This window comes from Triplophysa rosa, linkage group LG23 (genome assembly GCF_024868665.1).
Source record: "Triplophysa rosa linkage group LG23, Trosa_1v2, whole genome shotgun sequence".
Taxonomy (NCBI): Eukaryota; Metazoa; Chordata; class Actinopteri; order Cypriniformes; family Nemacheilidae; genus Triplophysa; species Triplophysa rosa.
The window spans coordinates 11,033,224-11,050,821 of NC_079912.1; the positions used below are offsets into that span (position 1 = coordinate 11,033,224).

Genomic DNA, 17,598 nt, shown 5'->3' on the forward strand with positions numbered 1-17,598 from the left:
AATCTTTATCCTTTTTTCTATTTTATTTATTTTAAAAGAAAGAAACTTAAGAAATACACCTCCTAATCACTGCATCATTAGCCAACTTACCTCACAAACATATCTGACATATCTCTCCTTGTTGCTTATTATGAGTCTTGTGGACAATAGCTGAAGAGTTGTGTTTTCATTATTAACTATTAAGAAATTCTTGGTAACCCATTAGTAATTATTAAAAAAAAAGTATCTCTCTGTTCTTACTGAATTATTCTGTTAAAATCATAGTGACTTTTTAGTAATTACTCAGGTCTTATCACAACAGTATTAACAGATGTTTAATTTTACAAATAATAAACAAAACAAAAACCCACGATGGGGAAAACAAGACACGATGAACGGGAACCACAGGAACAACGACTGAATACACTAACTAAATAAACAGAGACTAATACAACACTGGACAAGATTACAATAGACTAACACTAAACTAGACTTACTTTGACAAGGGCGATACATCCATGAAGACACAAGCACAGAGGAATAACCAATGGGAAGCACGAGCATGAAACACACACATAATACACCAGCCCAGGACAAAGAAACGAGGGAATTTAAAGGTAAGATGACAAGACACTGGAGAGAACGCATATTATTGTCAAAAGGACAATAATATGTTTCTCTCCACACATAACCAAAGGCTTTGTCATGACTCTACTACAGGACCAAGAAAAACATGACTAAATGAAGCAGAGCCATGACAGAATTTGAGTGTCATTTAGATTCCAATTCATCATCTGTTTAATTATCTGCTCACCCTACTTTGCAATCTACATGCATATGAGAAATATTGTTTCATATAACTTAGTAAACTGTATTGCGACAAATTTACAAATAAAAAAACTTCACTCTTATGTGTCACTGAGTTTAGCCTTTATGTTATATGAGGTAAAAGTTCACAGGAGGACCATATTATTTGCTTGCATTTTATGCTAAGAAGCAGATTAAATACAGTTTTTTATTTTATTATTATTATTCCATCAACCAACAATCAAATAATGTCCATGAGTCCTTGCTAAATATTTTAAATGTTTACTGATGATTAACAAGACAGAGTTAAATAGAAATTAAAAACGTTTTGACAACTTAAGGAATGAACAAACATTTAACAGGCAGACTGTATTTGATATTTAAAGCAGCGGTATATAAAGAATGACCTGTTTATTCTTGTATTTTTCTAATGTTTGGTAATGTCATATGTACTCATGGAAATACTGAGTTTTTTTGCATTCCTCTTCCTTTTGAAAGTGTGAAACCGCCCTTCCGGTACTAGGGACGTTTTTATGGTGGGCAGTGATATCACTGCATGCTATCTTTGAGATAAGTATCTTTCATTTAAAAAAATCTTTGTTTGTTTCTCACTCGTGTAATATAAATAAAACTGTAACGATGATCATTTATGTTTCAAGTTTACATTTAGACATTTATTTTCAGTTGCTGCTGACTTATTTTTTTTGGACACATTTTTACTGATACTCACATTTTTTAAGGAAAGCAAGCAAAATGAACATTCTGTCCTCATTTACTCATGACATTTCAAACCCGACTTTCTTTCTTATGCAGAACACAAAAGGAGATATTTTGAAAAATGTTGGTAACAGAAAACCATTGCTCCCTATTGACTTGCATTGGTTTTGTGTCCATACATTAGAAGTCAATGGGGACCAATGTTTTTGGTTACCAACATTTTTTTAAATATCTTCTTTTGTGTTCTGCAGAAGAAAGAAATTCACACAGGTTAAAAATGACAACAGGTTGAATACATCATTACAGAATTTTCAATTTAAAGATGAACTATTCCTTTAAGGTCTGGTACAGTATGTACTGTATATTCTTGTGAATATCGTGTTGTTTCTTTTCTTGCAGTAACTGTCTTCCTGTATGACTCGTTTAAGTTGAGGAAGACATTTTTGGACACTTCTGCTTTTGTCAAACTCTTATTTGAGGTAAGAACACTTTCTGCAAGACTTTTTAACTCTTCTTCTTTACGTTTTTTATCAGTTGAGCACTGTGCTCATGACAGAAATGTAGTGTGATGAATTATAAAGTGATTCTGTCATTTGTTGGTAAATTATTTTCAGTGCCCTTGATAAGAATCCATATGGCAAAAATTGAGATCATTTTCTTCATTATCATCAGCAGCTCTGTGTTACTACACACTCATTCAGGTTTGTCAGTCTTTCTATATATTCAAAGGCAAAGCATTACCATTGCATGGCAGGTTATACAAATTATTATAATGTGCATTAATAGCAATTCAAAACAGAATGATAAAACAGTCATGTCTCTTATCTTTCCATTACTGTGTGTTTATGTTTCAGCTGATGTGTATTCAGCTTTACTTCCAAACACAGTAACAGCTCTCACAGGATCTTGTGTACAGATACCCTGCACATTTGATGTCCCTGATTTTGATGAGAAACTGCAGAACACAAAACACATTTATGGAATTTGGATGATGAAGTCTCCATACTTTAATAAAGAAAGTAGTTTGCTAGTGTTTAACAGCAGTGAAAACATCATCCAAGGATTCAGTCACATAGAGATGATTGGAAACCTGCAAAAGAGAAACTGCACCACTGTCTTCTATAACATCATGATGAATCATTCAGACACTTATTACTTCAGACTGCAAATGGAGCCAGATGTGTTCAGAGCAACATTTAACACCAATCCAGATGATTCAAGTGATTCACGCAAGACTGTGAGGATCAATGTTATGGGTAAATGCCAACACAGACTATCTGTTTACTAACTTAAATTAAAATAAAAAATATACGCTTAACAAAAACAGACTTCAAAATGTGTTAGATGTGCTCATGTTAAGGTAAAACATTACCTCTGCAACATCCCATATTATCAGACAATTTTACCAACAAAACCAATCATGAATGCGCGTGCCTTTAAAACTGCATTTGTACGTGCTTTAAAAATAACTATCTACAATTATTCCCCCTGCAGATTCACCACATCCTCCTGAACTCAGTATCACTCCACATGTGTCCAAACATGTGGAGGGCACTTCAGTCAGTCTGAGGTGTTCTGCTGAAGCTCCCTGCCCCAAAAAACCTCCTACATTATCCTGGTCTTACATCCCCTCATCTGCCAACATCACAACACAGATACAAGAGAAACCTGATAAAACTCAATCTGTGATTTCCACAATGACCTTCAATGCTTCATACACGGATCACAAGAAGAACATCTCCTGCACTGTAACATATCCAACACACATCTCTAAAGACACAACTGTGGAAAACACCATAACGCTACAAGTTCTGTGTAAGAGAATTTAAGCCGTTTTCAATGGTTAATTTGTTATATTACTCTTTTGTTGTCAAATACGTATGGTTATGTTTGGTATCAGTGGAGTTAAACACTGTGCAAGTCTCATCATTTAATGTCTGTCATGTGTGCTTTCTCCCCCAAGTTCCTCCAAAAAAGACATCTGTCAGTGTTGAACCATCTGCTTCAGTCTCTGTGGGCACTAATGTGACTTTGACCTGCAACACCAAAGGCAGTCATTCAAAAAACATTAGCTACACCTGGTACAGACGTGGACAGGAGACACCTCTAGCCTGGAATAAAAATATTACCCTCATTGTTACTCATAATAATACAGGATGGTATTTCTGCACAGCACAGAATAAATTTGGCAACCAGATGTCAGAAGAGATCCAGCTCATGATAAAAGGTGAATATTTAACATATTTAACAAAAAATATTTAACCTACAGAAAGTAACTTTTATAGATTTGGATATTTAACGGAATTCACATTTATGTTCTCAGTCATTTATGAAGCATCTTTGTTGTTAAATAAATGTATCCCTGTTGTGTTTCAGAGCACAATGGATCCTCTAAATCTGTGATTTATGGCTGTACAGGAGGACTTCTGACTTTACTTGTGCTTTCTGCAGTATTTGTTTATTGTGTGAGGTAATTATATAACATGAGCTATATATATATTTATATTTATTTACACAAACATCACTCAAAGTTGTATTCTCTAACAGGATGGCATCCAGTCAAAACAATATCAGAGAAAAAGATCAGGTGGGTCTCCGGTCCACTGTTACAAAAATCTAATCAGGAATTAATTGCTAATTTTTATGAAATGTAAATTGTTTTTCTATGATCAAAGACTAAAAGACTTCTTCCTAAGACTTTTTCCAGTTTTAACCTATTAGCTTGCATATTACTAGTATATTGGCTATTTATTAGTACTTATGAAGGACATAATAATGCCTTATTTTTCATGATTATATTCTGCATTCCTTAATCCTACCCCGAACCTAAACCTAAATGCAACAACAACAACTACTACCCAAAGTATTCAGTAAATTAAGAGTTTGAGACAAAATGCACAGTTAAAGTTTATCATATATTATAAAGCATAAAACTTGTAACATTTTTAACTGAAAATAATATTTTATAGCAGCTTGTTGTTTGTCTGATTATTTGTCAGATGATGTAACAGGCATTATGTCTGGATTTTAATGCATTATAAATGCAGGCTAGAAAGTGTTACAACATTATTAATTCACTCACCAGCTTAAAAATGATATTGTAAATGTTTAAAAGCCGTTTTCATGACATTTGAATGAACAGATCGCTGATGACGAAACACTCATCATCTTCTATGGAGAGACTGACGTGTCAAAGCTGAAGAACTGCTTCATCGCAGGAACAAATTTCAGATGTGATGAACTTACAAGTACTGTACAGTACACTCAGGTGCCATAAAGAATTCCCATTAAAAAATTGTAGTCTGTATCTCGGCCAATAGTCTTAATACTGTTGTGCTAGCAAAAGTGTCTGAAAATTGTGCAACATTTGGAATTTTGTCAACATCAAAATGTATTTTGTTAAATTGTTCCTGTCTGTGATTATGAAAATAATATACCAAATATATGTGAATCTAAAGATGTTTGACTAAACAGCAGAACAGTATGAGTACTGTAAAGATGGTAAAAGTAAATGTTTTCATGATTGTGTTGTAACATTTTTCCATCTATTTTTTTATGTATTTTCACAGTTTTATAAAATTTTGTTTTTCATAATGAAATTCAAAATGACTTAAAATGCAGACTTTTTGCTGCAAGCTGTATTTCTAACACTTTGATTTCACCATTTTCCTTTATTCTTAATATTGAATTCTCTTAATGATTAAACGTCGTTAATATTTTGCACCATATACAAACAACAACTAAATGTAAAAAATACTGAACCCATCTACTTCGTTTATGGTCTCTGTTTGCTCTAATAAAACATTCATATACTCTTATTCAGAGTAAAATTAAGAATTACCCAAATAAAAAACATTTTCTCACCGTTATGTTTTTTTCAAAACCTCTATATGGCTCGTTCTGCTGTAGAACACGAAAGAGGATATTTTGAGAAATGTCTCATTGGTTTTGTGTCCATACAATGGAAAGTCAATGAGGTCCAATGTTGTTTGGTTACCAACGTTCTTCAAAATATCTTCTTTTGTGTTCTGCAGAAGAAAGAAAGTCATACAGGTTTGAAATGACGAGAGGATGAGAAAATTCTGAAAGATTTTAATTTCCCTTTGCTACGGAGCTACGCCCTACGGAAAATGATTACCACCCTTGTTACAAATTATTAGCACAGAAATGGTATTAAGTATTTTACTTTGTGTGTGCCATATTCAGATAGAAATTCACTATTTCTTGGATTATTGAATGCCGTTTTTATCCAATTGGCAAACTACATAACATAATATTGTATTAAGAAAAATAGTAAATTGCATTAACACAAATTCACAAATAAACAAATTTCTCACTCTTGCATGTCATTGAGTTTAGTCTTTGCTTGTTTTCTGTCTTTATATTATACTAAGGTGTTTACAGGAACTTTGCTTTAATTTCATGCTAAATACCAAAGTCTGTTTATAATAGTGTGACCTAAAAATGACAAAAAAAATCAGATTGACTTAAACCTTTTTTTATTCCATCATCCCAGGTAAAAAACGTACACACATTTAATAACTGAGATTTCAGTTTTCTTTGGTCCAGATCCTTCAACATTAGTTTAAGTAGAAACCTGAATTATGTCAATCATTCAACTGATAAAAGGCAAATTAAAAAGAATAATAAAAATAGCTTTCAGTGGGTAGCCAGTGGTTAAAAAACAAAAATGTGATATTGGTGCTTTCCTTAAAAACCCGTCATATAAAATGATTAAAAGTACCTATATCGTTTTTTTGCCAGAAGGGATGTTGCTCTGTAAATTCATAATGTGCTCTTGTATGAACAGAGGATAATTTAAACCGTCATTTTGGGAAACAGCTTGTAAACATCAAATAAAGCCTTCCACTATTGTAAGATACAATAAGGCACCTTGGCATTAATATCACTGATATTGACACAGTCGTTGTATTTTTGCATTTCTTTGGTGCAGTGCAACAGTCACATTAAAACAGTTACCTCCCCAGCCCACTCCTATTACTCAGCTTAAAAGTAATGTAGTGTCTATTCAATCCCTCACTCGCTCCTCTAGAGCTCTCAGCTCACCCTCCACCTGTGCAGGTAGATCAGCCCCAACCTGTTGGGTGAAGTAGGTCCTGAGCTCCTGTGCTTCCTTCTGCCAGAAAGGTTTGGGTAGATCAAACAGAGCACCCATATCTATATTCCCATCTAGACCTTCTGTGTTAATAGCATTCTGTTGTGGAATCCATCCCACAATGCTTTTGTGGGCACCCTCGTCTTCAGAGTTACGGCTGCATCTTTTGAAGACCCACTCGAGGACGCGGGCGTTCTCTCCGAACCCTGGCCACAGGAATGAGCCCGTCTTCAGATCTTTGCGGAACCAGTTAACGTGGAAGATCTTAGGGAGCTGGGTCGGGCCCTTGCGGGTCTCCATGCTCAACCAGTGAGCCAGGTAGTCGCCAAAGTTGTAGCCAAAGAAAGGACGCATGGCGAAGGGGTCATGCATGATCGCCTTCCCTAGAGATTTTGAATGATATATATTAAACATGTGTATCAAATGTGTAAATCAGTGTGTTAAATAAATGTAGGATATACAAAATAATTTGAATGGGAATAAAAGTCAAGCTGTACCTTTATGCTCAGCAGCAGCTGTAGATTCAGATCTCATGGAAGCACCCACAAACACTCCATGACGCCAGTTAAAAGACTCATACACCAAGGGAACACCTATACAAAATTTAGAGAAACAGACATTTGAAGATATACATCACACGACTATGTAAAATGGAGTTTGAAGCAGCGGTACCCACCCTCCGGTCTTCTGCCACCAAATATAATGGCATCAATCGGAACGCCCTCATCACTCTCCCATCGTGGGTCAATGATGGGACATTGACCTGCTGGGGTGCAAAACCTTGAGTTTGGATGAGCGCATAGTGAAGAATCCCCTGAGAAACATAAAGGGGAGTGTTTTTATTGCGGTAAAAATTAGAGATTAGTTGGGTTAAAAGTATAATGAAGTAAGTAGAAAGTCAAAAATATATGTTTAGTCTTATAACTATTGACAAACTGTTAAATGCTTTTTCATTTCACAAAGTTGCTTTGGATAAAGTTTCTCCTAAATTAATAATTGGAAATGTACTAATTTTGTACTAAATTTGTCTAAGGACTAATAGACCATGTACTGTAACTGCAACCAAACTACTTGTTTTTATTCATTACACTTGACATAGTTTAAAAGGTGTCATGAATTAAGACATCAATTTTAACCCGAGCTTTTGTTATATAAGAAGAAATCGTATTCAAGCGAACGTCCTGTATGTGTCAGAACTGAAAACGCCCTTGTTACTGAACTGTTATTGACACCAGGCCCAGCGAACGCCAAGTCCTGGAATGCACCTATCCATGATAGATAGGTTGAACACCACCTCCACAGAAGAATATCAACGACTACTTCTCTAGCCCCGCCCACTGGTTCACGCATGACAGTACTGAAGTAACAAGTTGCGCGGAACCAGATAGAGCGAGTAAGCAATAAACATGCCATTAAAGATCGCAACACTGTTGCTGCATAACCTTCCTTCGGATTCCGACATTAGTAATGCGTGGTTGAAGTTTATTTTTAAAGACATCCCAGCTCACGTGGGTAAAACATTGAGCGTTTGTTCACTTCATTTCACCGCGGAGTCCTTTGTGAACAAGGCACAGGTTGATGCTGGATTTGCGGAGAATAAAATTAAAAAGCAGTGCTGTACCGTCAATATTGCATCCGATAGGAATGGCGCAGCAATCTTATGCGAGTACAACATTTTTGTACTATGCGTCACTATTGCTTTCTTAGAGATCGCTTGATATGTCCTGAGCCCTATTCGCACGGGATTAGTATTACCTGGGGACCCCTCTAGTCATTTGTAATAATTGCAGAGGTTGTCTGTGATCTTAATCCCGTGCGAATCAGCCATGTCTGTAATTTGTAAAGTAAAAATTCCCCCACAAATGACCAACCATATTTTGACGAACACCAAGGTCCTGTGATAATATTAGTCCCGTGCGAATCGGCATCTCTGTTATTTTGGCAGGCTCACATTCCATTTTTCAAGGTTTTATCCACCGTTTGCGAATAATGGAGGCTGTTTTGAAGTGTTTTGATATTATTTCGGGTGCTGGGTCATATCCATACCTGCCAACACTGCCATTTTGGCCGGGAGTCTCCCATTTGTTTATTTATCATGGAAACTCTCGTAACATTTGAGACCCGCGATCGCGGTGATCTTCTGTCCGGTTCGCGATCACAGGTCTCAAATGCTGACAGGTACAGTCATATACTGTATCATTAAACACCATACAACTATAGGCTATACAAACTATACGCAAAGCCTTGCCATCACATCCGGGAAATAAGTCAGTAAATTTGAGTAAAATCGCAGGCTTCACTTATCCCGTGCGAATGCGCCACATGAAATACAGTTGTGGGGAGGTAATTTATAAATCACACGAGGTCCCCAGATAATACTAATCCCGTGTGAATAGGGTGAATGTGTAACCTAACGTTACGTGTCTAACCAAATTCACAGAAGGCTCCAACTAAGTTTACTACGCAAACTGCTATCCAATCATAGCAGTGGGCGTTTACTTCCAAGTCTTCAATGCGACACGCCCATTAAAACCGAGCGTTTGTCGAGTCGGCCTCAAAACCCGGGTAGAAAATAGCCTATTACTTATTGATTTTGATGTTTTTGAATGTAAAACCATGTGAACGTCATAAGTAGATATCAGACAACAGTACAAAACAACAAACAAGGCCAGTTCATAACACCTATAATTCTTGATTTTTGAAAGGTCCAGTGTTGAAGTTTAGTGACATCTTGTGGCGAGGTTGCGAATTGCAACCAACGGCTCACTCTCACTTCCTTTTGACACTTGTTGCTGACAAAGGCCTAAGATGTTGTCACGTTTTCGCTTCTTTGCCGAAGGAGATAGGGTATTTATGAAACACGCTCTGTTGATCAGTTTGTCCGTTTAGGGCTACTGTAGAAACAACATGGTGAATTCCATGTAAGGGGACCCGCGGTGTATGTAGTTAGAAATAGCTCATTCTAAGGTAATAAAAACATAACGCTTCATTATGTAAGGTCTTTATACACCTCTGAAGACATAGTTATGTATATTATATTGCATTTCTGTCAATAGATCCTCCAAAAAATTCACATTGGCCCTTTTTTGTGCAGCGTTTGTTAACAGTGAGACAGAATACTAGTCTCTGTTATTCATGTATTATCAAGATTGGATTATGTTTATGACCTCCTTTCTTTTTCCTTCCGATTCTTCTAATGCATACATGACACTCCTACTTTTTGAATCCACAGTTTTTGAGTACCTCCTTACAAAATATCTAATAACCTATACACTTAACAAACAATCTTACCATGTTTCCAGGACTTTCCATGCCAGTCTGTGAGTTTGATTCCAGGCGCAGGTGTTTCTAGCCCCTCCCACCACACGCCTCCATCACTGGTCTCTCCCACATTAGTGAACACTGTGTTCCTGGAAATAGTTGCCATGGCATGAGGGTTGGTCTTTATGGATGTCCCAGGGGCAACTCCAAAGAAACCGTTCTCTGGGTTAATAGCTCTGAGCTTACCTAGTAGAGGAACACCACGTGTTACAAGCATCTATTTCAAGTTGTTAATCATTACCCAGATTCCAGATTAAACAATACAGCAAAACCGTTTCCAAGCAACAGACATATTTTATTAGTATGTTTAATTTAGATATACAGCTTATTTAATGAGAGTTTTGTTTACGGAGCCATGCACTAAATTGGGTTTTATTAGTTCTTTCTCTGTTGCCTAATGAAACTGCTACAATATAAAATTCAGTGATGGTCTTCTTCAAGTAAGTCGAAAGTTGCATAGGTTGTTAAGTTGCAAGTTATTTCTCACCCTGACTGTCAAATTTCATCCAGGCAATGTCATCGCCCACACACTCCACCTTCCAGCCTGGCAGTGCCGGTTTCATCATAGCCAGGTTGGTTTTCCCACAGGCGCTCGGGAAAGCTGCCGCGATGTAGCGCTTTACACCCTGAGGATTTGTTATTCCCAGAATCTAGAGAAGAGACAAACAGGGATGTCTGTTAACATTGTGTTTTATAAATGATGGCGTCTCTACAGATCTTGCAGAAAACGGACTGCAGGTTTAATAGTATGATTCAATTCTACTTGATCAATACTGCAATTTATAAAGTAGCAAACTCATCATTTTTGTGGCATCACACAGTGAAAGGAAAAAATCCAGGCGCCTAACTGATGTCTTGTACACACATGTCTTATACATTATACATATGCATTTTGAGACACTTTCATCTGAAAAGAACTCACAATGCATTTAGGGAAAACATCTTAATCTGTTTCTGTCTTATCTGGGATTTTAAACCTGTAGTTCAGCTACTTTTGCTAGCGTAAATGAGTGACTAAACAAATGATTTACATCAATGAATAAATCACCATATTTTTATGGTACAATAATATTCCAACGCCTCATTTGGGATCCTTCGTTCACGTGTGTATGCCTTACAGTTTCATCATTTTAAGCATGTTTCCACGCACGTACACGAGGGTCCGGGTCTGTATCGGACCTGATATGTCTTACCAGCATGTGTTCCGCCAGCCAGCCCTCATCTTTGGCAATGCGAGAGGCGATGCGAAGTGCAAAGCATTTCTTTCCCAGGAGTGAGTTTCCACCGTAACCGCTGCCGAAGGACAAGATCTGTCTGGTGTCTGGGAGATGTGAGATCAGCACCTTTTCTGGATTACAAGGCCAGCTGTTCACTAAAGGAGCTGAGGAGAACAGATCAAGAATATCAGCCAACTACAAATACAAACTGACTGATATCTTGTATTGATTAGTTTTCAAGCATGACATTTGAGGATTTGTTGGGAACCAACATGTACTATATTCCCCAATAAGGAATATTGGTTTTCTGTTTTTTTTTTGTAACCAAAGACATCTGGTCTGATCAAGCAGCTCATAAGATTTGATTATACCTCTTTACTAGTGGAACCAGCATCAACCACCATAAACCGGCATAGACCAGCATCGTCTTAGTTAGTCCTTCAGCAGAGTTGAAGCCCTAATTACATGTGACATTAATATAAACCAGTCAATGTACCTTTGAGTGGTAATGGTTTGCCCAAAGAGTGCTGACAGCGCACAAACTCCGCCCCCTCTGCGAGTTTCTGCAGGACAGGCGTTCCCATGCGTGTCATGATACCCATGCTGGCCACCACGTATGGAGAATCTGTCACCTGTACACCAAACTTAGCGAGTGAAGAGTTCACTGGACCCATACTGAAGGGAATCACGTACATTGTGCGTCCTACGGAGAAACATTGTTGAAAATATATTCAAAGACAATGTACTGTATATACCTGCATTTTGGCTCACACAATAACTTCATGTATTTGGTGTAGAGTTCATTGTACAGGAGAAGTTTCCAAATCTGTCACTTATTAAGGTTTCATTTTGTTTAACATACAGCTTCCAAAGGGAAATGTTTGTGCATGAAGTAGATTTTGCTGACATCTCTGTGCTTTTGAAACGTCTGACACAAAAGGATATGATAGATTGGAAGAATGATAGATTAATGGATAGTCTAACACACACCTGCCATGCAGCCGGGAAAGCGGTCCTCTCTGGCCTTCTGGAAATTTTCCTCACTCATCCAGCTGCCCAGCTGGGATTTAACACCTCCAGCGGGGATAGGAATAGTGTCTCTCTGATCTTTAGTGACAATTACAGTTTTACTTTCCACGCGAGCCACATCTTTAGGATCAGTACGAGCCAACCAGCTGCATAGAGAAATCAAGAATTACTACAGGTGTTAATCCAAATGAAGGTTAACACAATAACCAGGTGCGATGTGATGTATAGGTGAAAATAACCTAATAGCTGAGACAAGTGACAAAAACATTTTGTGATTACTTTTGTAAAAAAAAAAATCGAATAAAAAAATGCTTAAAGGGATAGTTCACCTTCAAAATGAAAATTCTGTCATTATTTACACACTCTCTTGTCATTTCAAACCTGTATGACTTTCTTTCTTCTGCAGAACACAAAAGAAGATATTTTGAAAAATGTCAGTAACAGAAAACCATTGCTCCCCATTGACTTGCATTGGTTTTGTGTCCATACAATAGAAGTCAATGGGACGAACGTTTTTTGGTTACCAACATTTTTCAAAATATCTCCTTTTGTGTATTGCAAAGGAAAGAAAATCGCAAAGGTTTAAAATGACAACAGGGTGAGTAAATGATGACAGAATTTTAATTATGAAGGTGAACTATTCCTTTAGAAAAACAGTGGTAAACCTAGACCTGAAGCAGTCAGTACTAACCAGTTCTCATATTTGGTGAGTTTTTTCACCATTCCCTCTTTCTCCAGGTTAGCCAGAATATCTGCCGTCTCCTCTGGTGTGCCTGTGACCACACGCACTTTAGCAGGTTTACATTCGGCCGCTGCGCCTGACACAAACTCAGCCACAGACGGGGGCAGAGAGGGTATAGAGGCAAGGGCCCGGACCCCCACTGTACTGACACCATTTCTCCTGCATTGACAAACACACAGAACAATTTGTTCAATGAACTGAAGATGTACTGCGGGACATAACTATCCAACAACTAAAGAAAAAATATTTCTGTTAATTAATTTTACATGCAAGCACTTTACAAGTAGACACACACTGTAGAAAACAATACGCAAATAGTACTGAGAACAGAGTAACAATGTATGGTCTCTCATTTCTATGATGGGTGGGGACTTTAACATTATGTCTACCTTGAAGTGAATTTCTGTTTTTGATAAATCAACCTGGTCAGTGTTGAGAGAGGTTTAAGAATTGTTAAGAAACTAAATAAACATACAGAATGACCAATTCTTCCACGAAATCAAAACCATAGGTGTCTCAAATTTACTCACTCGCATAACTAACAGGTCAAACCAGATATAGTGGATCAGGATCATACTATCTATAGCCTTATTTTGAAACGTTATTTCTGCATTACAAACCCCACCCCTTTTCCATAAGCATGCAAAGAAAAATGGACATTTATTGTGAAGGGCCATATATCTACTCTAGGGGTATGTAAACTGGTTTAGCCTGACATTCCACCAGATGGGAATTCAAATGAACAACACCAACCAAACATTCAAGTTAAGTTACTGTGTGTTATTATGTTTTAGCTAAAAGGATTCTCCATGAAAGAACGTACAAGTCACGTAGACATAATAGTTCCAGATCTCAACCCAAGTCTTTTGAGTCACTTCAGCTGTATGTAAGTGTAAAGAGCGATACATGATTAATAACACAAGGGATAGTTCACAAATGAAAATTCTTTCAAGAACACAAAAGATATTTTAAAGTATGTTGGGAACCGAGCATTGACTTTTGTTGTAAGGACATAAAACCACTAGGACATTTCTCAAAATATATTATTTTGTGTTCCACAGAAGTAAGTCATACACAGCTTTTGAATGATATAATGATGGCATATTCTTTGTTTTTGGGCGAACTATGCCTTTAACACGAATGAACTTTACAAGGAATCAGCCAAGTGCCCAACATACAAGGAAATTAACTTAATGCTGTTTATCATTCAGCTACAGAATGACCAGACAGCAGAGCATGCCAAGCTGTCATATAAACTAATATAAATAAGAGGTTTACATTTGTTTAACATTTTTACATAATTCACATACTTCCATTCGCGTTATTTCATGTTTATGAGTTCACAATTATTGAATGTTTATGTAAAGATAGGTGTGTCTCAACGTTTGCCCAGTTCTAGAAATAGAAACCGAAATTCAAAGAAGTGGATAATGTGCTTAACACTCGCCCCCAAAAAATGAGAGAGCTAAACAGAGTGACAGACGGACAAAGCAGACAAAAGTTGCAGACAGACAAAACAAAGGTCATGCTAAACACTTCTGAGCCTGCAGACGGGTCAAAAATCATTCGTCCATGTCATTCTTTAACAACGTTTTCGCCATCAGCATTATTAATTAACAAGACTCAAGACTTGACTAAAATCAGGAGAATATCTGAGTAGCAAAGTGGACTTCTTTCACCATTTACCCTCCTGTTCTTCTCAAACCCCCACCCGACTAACAATCTCACTCTATTGTCTTCCAAAGCCATAAACCGTTTACAAACTCCAGAACAAAGATAAATCCATCAGGCTATCAGTTTTGCCCCCCATGATCCCTCTCTCTCTCTAATAATTGCTGAGTTTTACGCTATCAATTATAACAGGCAGTTAAGCACACCCCCACATGAACGGACCAATCAGAAGAGCTCCTGTGCATTCGCTCCCCACCCCTCCCCTCATTGGTTGGTTGAACTGGGTACGCAAACTTTCACAAGCACACCATGTTCACGCATGCACATGAAACACATGCAACAGTTTTATGAGAAACGTACAACAAAGTGTTTTGTCTCTCTCTTAGCCATATGCATGCTTTAATGCATTTAACTTGTATATGCAATTTCATGTTGAAAACGCTCAAAACACACACACACAGTCAGATTAATAATCAGTTACTGGTCTCATGCATGTGTAGGGTAAAGTTTAGCTGGACACTTTCACAATGTGCATATTGACTTGAAATCTTCAGTTGATGTAATCACTTATTCTGGTGAGAGAGTCATAAAATAGAGATTGATGCAATAAAATAAAGGTTATCACAAAGGATTTGCAAGGATATCTATCTTTACTTCAGCAGCTACGCTTTCATTTTATAAAAGATATTATTCATTTCATTTCAACTTGATCTGAATTAACCATTTTTCAGAATTCCCATTGGGATACCGGAGTGACTTCTGTTTCGATTCAGTGCGATCTTGGTCAAATCTTGTCCTTAACCTTACAACAGAAAATCCAGTTTTCTGTGACTTACATTTCTGCATTCCTTCGTATGACACACTAAATACTCAAACCTGCCTTCAGGTGACACGTAATGTGTGTCAAAAGTCATTTTTTCACAATAGCAGACTATAGAATTCATGACCTTAGTTTGTGCTGTATTGTAGCAAAATATTCTCAAATTACTCTAGCCCTGAATCAATAAGGGAGTTGACAGGGAGGTGGCAGCTGTTTTGCAGAGAATGCAAGCCTGTTTAAATGTCCATCAACATTTAGAAACTATACAACAAGGATGTTTGCCTTGGAAAAGGACCAAGTGCATTAACCCAACTCCATAATCTGACAATAAAGTCATGTATGGTATACAAACCCTTTAATTCAGTTCGACAGCTCTTTGGCCATCTAATACCATAAAATATAGACATTTAATGTATTTACTCTGATTGAATAACATAACTGGGTGACCAACTAGATATTCAGAAATATGAAGCATAGAGATGCTTGTGCTGCAGAAGATGCATGTAGCATAGTGATCATTACGGATGTTATTGCATCGTTTTAAATGTAAAAAAAAGTAATAATTAAACAGAAAATCAACTAAGAAACACTCACCTCCTTAGTACTCCAAGCAACATGCAAGACATCTTTGGTGCGAGTAGATTTGAAGTGCAGAAGACAACTCAAATAATGACTTTAAGGGGGAAATAGAAACAATATACAGTAGTGTGAGCGGGATAACTTGGTTCTCTTCAATCCCGAGCACCTCTCATATCAAATGGGTGGCAGTGATAAAGTCCAGCTCGTGAGGTAGTGTATAGTAGAGTGAGACCCTTGCACTTTAACACGTGTAACTCATCGCTAGCTGATCCCACCCTTATCGCAGATCCTGTTTTAATAAAGACAAAGTCGCTTTCCGACAGCAAACTAGTCTTGAGATCACCTTGTTTTAACAACAAATATAGCTGGTATTGCGTTGGCAAACTTCCTATTCTACAAACACAGCAAGTCAAGCGTTTCAGTAACCGCGCGACTTCAATAAAACACGACAACGCCGAAAAACTATGTCGTGCATTTCAGTCATCAAAAAGTCCTAGTATGAGTCCTAGTCCAATGCTCACGAGTCATTGAAGTTGTTAAAGTCGATCAGATGCAGCGCTCCAATGAGAACCGCGGGCGAACATCAGACTCCGGCTGATGCAAGCGAGCGCGCTGCTTTCTGTGTCCGATCACGCAAAGCACTCGGTGTGCCGAGTCGCGCACGTCCCGCGTGCTAAACAAACACAGATGAACAAAGGTTTCTACAGGTGAATAGTGTTTTTAAAGGTTCTTTGAGGTCCGACGTCAGGTAGTGTTTGTGCCAGGTCAGCAGATGTGCATAAAGTTGACAGTGTGTACCGTCAGGCGGAAGCTCATTGGCTGTGTGACGTCACTCCATTCATCATTACAGCTGTAAATGTTATTTTAATTAGCTTGTAATAACATGTGATACAATCGTTGCATTCGTGTTTATAGTTAATATTAGAATAAAAAACATACTTGTATATTTTGTGTGCTTGCGCACATATCTTTCTTGGTAATTGAACGCCAACATTTAAGCAGCAGCAAATAAGATTAAATAGAAATTATACATTTAAGAAATGTGTGCATATCAAAACAAAACAACAAATTTGCTGCATGGCTAACTCAAGTACATGTGAAGTTTTCATTGCAATGACTATGGCCATTGGGAAAAAAAGAGAGAGAGAGACGTGAGAGAACACAGGAACACTAGGAACAGGCTAAAGATCACAGGGTTTGTGACAGACAGGTAGATTAGAGGATAGAGATAAGGTGAAATAGTCATTGTGGTAAGACTGTGTAAGATCTGTGAGAAGTAACTGTAAATCCACTTTCAGTAATCAAATGTTAGTTTTTCTTTAATCAAATTTTAGAAATTGTTTAAAATACTATTACATATCCTTTAACCCTAACCAAAATCCACAACCGCTGCCTTAACACACCCTCACGTGTTTAGTTTCCATGTTTTATGGGGACTTTCCATAGACACAATCATGTGTATACTGTACAAACTGTATATTCTATCCCCTACCCCTGAACCTAACCCTCTGACAAATCGTTTGTACATTTTTTACATTTTCAAATAAACATAACTTAGTTTAATTTATATGTTATTTCCCTAATTTGGACCAAAAAATAT

At 37.3% G+C, this 17,598-nt stretch overlaps 2 protein-coding genes across 2 annotated transcripts; one reads left to right on the forward strand and one right to left on the reverse strand.

Moving 5' to 3' along the window:
- Positions 1-1,686: 1,686 nt before the first annotated feature.
- LOC130547217 (B-cell receptor CD22-like) lies at positions 1,687-5,832 on the forward strand. The gene is made up of 8 exons (XM_057322975.1): positions 1,687-1,982; positions 2,118-2,204; positions 2,358-2,759; positions 2,998-3,318; positions 3,467-3,730; positions 3,880-3,973; positions 4,051-4,090; positions 4,646-5,832. Exons 2-8 carry the CDS (start codon positions 2,138-2,140, stop codon positions 4,778-4,780), a joined length of 1,323 nt encoding a protein of 440 aa, XP_057178958.1. The 5' UTR covers positions 1,687-1,982; positions 2,118-2,137; the 3' UTR covers positions 4,781-5,832.
- Positions 5,833-5,987: 155 nt separating this feature from the next.
- On the reverse strand, positions 5,988-16,791 carry pck2 (phosphoenolpyruvate carboxykinase 2 (mitochondrial)). The gene is made up of 10 exons (XM_057322983.1): positions 16,014-16,791; positions 12,878-13,087; positions 12,148-12,332; positions 11,654-11,860; positions 11,134-11,321; positions 10,428-10,590; positions 9,911-10,126; positions 7,296-7,433; positions 7,117-7,212; positions 5,988-7,002 (listed from the first exon to the last, which is right to left on the reverse strand). The coding sequence occupies exons 1-10, from the start codon at positions 16,043-16,045 to the stop codon at positions 6,533-6,535; spliced, it is 1,905 nt and encodes a 634-aa protein (XP_057178966.1). The 5' UTR covers positions 16,046-16,791; the 3' UTR covers positions 5,988-6,532.
- Positions 16,792-17,598: the final 807 nt, after the last annotated feature.

Coding starts and splice junctions, on each gene's coding strand:
- LOC130547217 (XM_057322975.1), top strand. CDS start 2,138: ATGGCAAAAATTGAGATCATTTTCTTCATTATCATCAGCAGCTCTGTG. Junction 2,205..2,357: donor GTTACTACACACTCATTCAG/GTTTGTCAGTCT, acceptor TTTATGTTTCAG/CTGATGTGTATTCAGCTTTA. Junction 3,319..3,466: donor CATAACGCTACAAGTTCTGT/GTAAGAGAATTT, acceptor TTCTCCCCCAAG/TTCCTCCAAAAAAGACATCT.
- pck2 (XM_057322983.1), bottom strand. CDS start 16,045: ATGTCTTGCATGTTGCTTGGAGTACTAAGGAG. Junction 13,088..16,013: donor TTGCTTGGAGTACTAAGGAG/GTGAGTGTTTCT, acceptor TTGTCAATGCAG/GAGAAATGGTGTCAGTACAG. Junction 12,333..12,877: donor CTCACCAAATATGAGAACTG/GTTAGTACTGAC, acceptor TTCTCTATGCAG/CTGGTTGGCTCGTACTGATC.